The sequence below is a fragment of the Hyalella azteca genome, unplaced genomic scaffold, assembly GCF_000764305.2.
Source record: "Hyalella azteca isolate HAZT.00-mixed unplaced genomic scaffold, Hazt_2.0.2 contig17652, whole genome shotgun sequence".
Taxonomy (NCBI): Eukaryota; Metazoa; Arthropoda; class Malacostraca; order Amphipoda; family Hyalellidae; genus Hyalella; species Hyalella azteca.
This window is the reverse complement of record NW_025947428.1, coordinates 257,761-260,386: the sequence shown is the minus strand read 5'-3', so window position 1 is coordinate 260,386 and position 2,626 is coordinate 257,761. Positions and strand designations below refer to the sequence as shown.

The window sequence follows — 2,626 nt, the reverse complement described above, 5'->3', positions numbered from 1 at the left end:
GTCAGTACGAAGCTACGAAGCCGGAAATTTTTGAAAAACTTATTAAGACTACAACTTTCGGGGGCAGGCCATCCATTTATCTTCAGGAGATTCAGTCCCTCGCCGATCAAGTTGGAGTAGGAGAAGAACTGGTTCGGCATAAGTTTGCCCAATCACTTCCGCCCAACATAGCACCTATCATCGCTTCGCAGAAACAAACTCCACTAAGAGAGCTAGGTACGCTGGCAGACCAATTGATGCCTTTTTCTGACCAGCAAGTGCAGACACGGGTCAATGCCGCAATCCAGCCGCAGAGCAAGCCACAAGATTACGCGCCACGACGCCAACGGGAAAACAATTCTTTTCAACCTCTTGGTCTGCAGCCGTTTTCTCCTCGTCAGCGCCCAAAAGTCTGCCGTGCGCATTTGTACTTTGCAGAGGCTGCTCGTGCGTGTAAACCATGGTGCAAGTGGCCAAACAAAAATAACTGCCGTATCCTTCAAGAGTTGACAGGGCCGCCCAGTTCGAAGCAGAACTCTGCCGTATCCTTCCGCATTCAAGAGTTTATCCCCAGCTAAATCAGACGTTCAACAAAGACGCCTATCCGTACTCACCGAATACATCCATGACGCACAATACATAAAAGGATCTGACAACATAGTCGCAGATTGCTTTTCACGGCCAGCCAACGCAGTTCTGCTTGACGCTTTTGATCTGCCTGCACTGGCACGTCAACAGTCGACAGACGAAGAAATAAAACCACTCGTCGATCGCCTAAAACCATTTCCGTTGGATCAAGACCTTCTACTCTATTGTGACAATTCAACTAAGTGCCCGCGTCCTTTTGTTTCTTCAGCAGCACGACGTTCTATCTTCGAAAGCCTACATAACATCAGCCATCCCAGCATTAAAGCAACAGTGAAGCTGGTTAAAGAGCGATATTTCTGGCCTGAAATGGATAAAAACATTAGAGAATGGTCACGCAACTGCCTTGCGTGCCAGCAATCAAAGATCCATCCCTACACCAAAGGTCAAATTGTGGATTTCAATTTATCATCGGACAGATTTGAGACAGTGCACCTAGATATTGTAGGTCCGCTGCCGATGGTCAAAGTTGCCGGAGATCCGTATTTCAAACCACAACGATATTTACTCACCTGTATCGACAGATCCACCAGATGGATTGAGGCCACGCCTTTACCTGACATCACCGCCACAACCATTGCTTCAGCCTTCATCGAAACTTGGATTTCCCGTTTTGGAGTACCTCTCCGTGTAGTCACGGACAGGGGTGCCCAGTTCGAAGCAGAACTCTTCGCTGAACTGGCAAAACTTGTAGGTTTCCATCGTCTCAGAACAACAGCTTATCACCCTCAAGCTAATGGGATGATTGAACGGGCGCACCGAACCATCAAAACAGCAATGATGGCCCGTAAAGAAGCTTGGCTTCAAGCACTACCAATCGTCCTGCTTGGAATACGCAGCTTGCCAAACGAGTCTGGATTCTCTCCTTTTACCGCAGTTACAGGAGCTAACCTCCTGCTACCACGTCCACTAATAACAGAAACCAACGAGGACTGCTCCAAAGAAACGACAACCAAACTCCAAGAATTGATGAGATCAATCGATTTTCAGAGTTTATCTGAAGGTCGTAGTCACACCTCTACAAAATCATACATCCCCAAAGATCTGCAAACCTGCACACACGTGTGGCTGCGCATAGATCGAGTAAGGAAGCCCCTCGAAGCACCATACACCGGACCTCACCTTGTAGTGAAGAGAACTCCCAAATATTTTATCATTAAAACGGGCTCACTTGAACAAACGGTATCCATAGACCGACTCAAACCAGCGTATTGTCAAGCACCTCAAGATTCAAAGCTGAAACAAAACCCTTCAGTTGACCTGCCGAAGAAAACGGAGCAACCATCAGCCTACCACCCGCCAGTGACCGATACAGCTTCAGAACCAGAAAACCCGGAGCAGCCCGCTCCAGGAACCACTGCAGCTGACCCACCACAGCGAACAACCCGCTCGGGTCGTCGAGTCAATTTCCGCCCTAAAGCCGATTTTATATATTATTGATCATTATGTCTCCGACATCTGGCGGGGTACTACTGTAGTGTTAAGACATTTTGCGACTTTCATTTTGTAATAAAATTATGATTTACCTTTACCTTGGCAACACCGGTAGGAAGTTAACGTCGCGCACAGAATTTTCTCGTTAGTCATTATTGTTCGGCTGATCTCCGCTGCAGGTTAGTTTAAGCTCTAATAGGTTCCTATTTTTTATTGTCTGAATAATTGTTATATTGTATTATTATTTCTCTTCATTCATCTTCAACGACGATCACTTATTAGATTCAATCTTCAACAGATACGCACGTTGCCAAGGGTATTATTCTTTACACTAATTTTACATCTTAATACTTGTATTCAAAGCCTACCTTCTGGTTAATTTGCCTTTCAGTAAAATCTCAGTTCCAGTCTCTTTCATTTCCATTCTTGTTTTACTGTGTGGGTAATGACTGGCACTTACCCCACATGTCTTTAATATAACCTGATTGCCAATCGCATTTTTGTTGTAGAATTATAGTATTTCCTCTTTAAATTTGAAGTTTATCTAATTTTCGAGGTTTAAATCTGT

The 2,626-nt window shown here is 45.2% G+C and overlaps 1 protein-coding gene across 1 annotated transcript; it reads left to right on the top strand.

Moving 5' to 3' along the window:
- Positions 1 to 1,009: 1,009 nt before the first annotated feature.
- Positions 1,010 to 2,172, top strand: LOC125179454. Its single transcript, XM_047885336.1, has one exon. It carries the CDS (start codon positions 1,084 to 1,086, stop codon positions 2,062 to 2,064), a length of 981 nt encoding a protein of 326 aa, XP_047741292.1. The 5' UTR covers positions 1,010 to 1,083; the 3' UTR covers positions 2,065 to 2,172.
- The last annotated feature ends 454 nt before the right edge of the window (positions 2,173 to 2,626 follow it).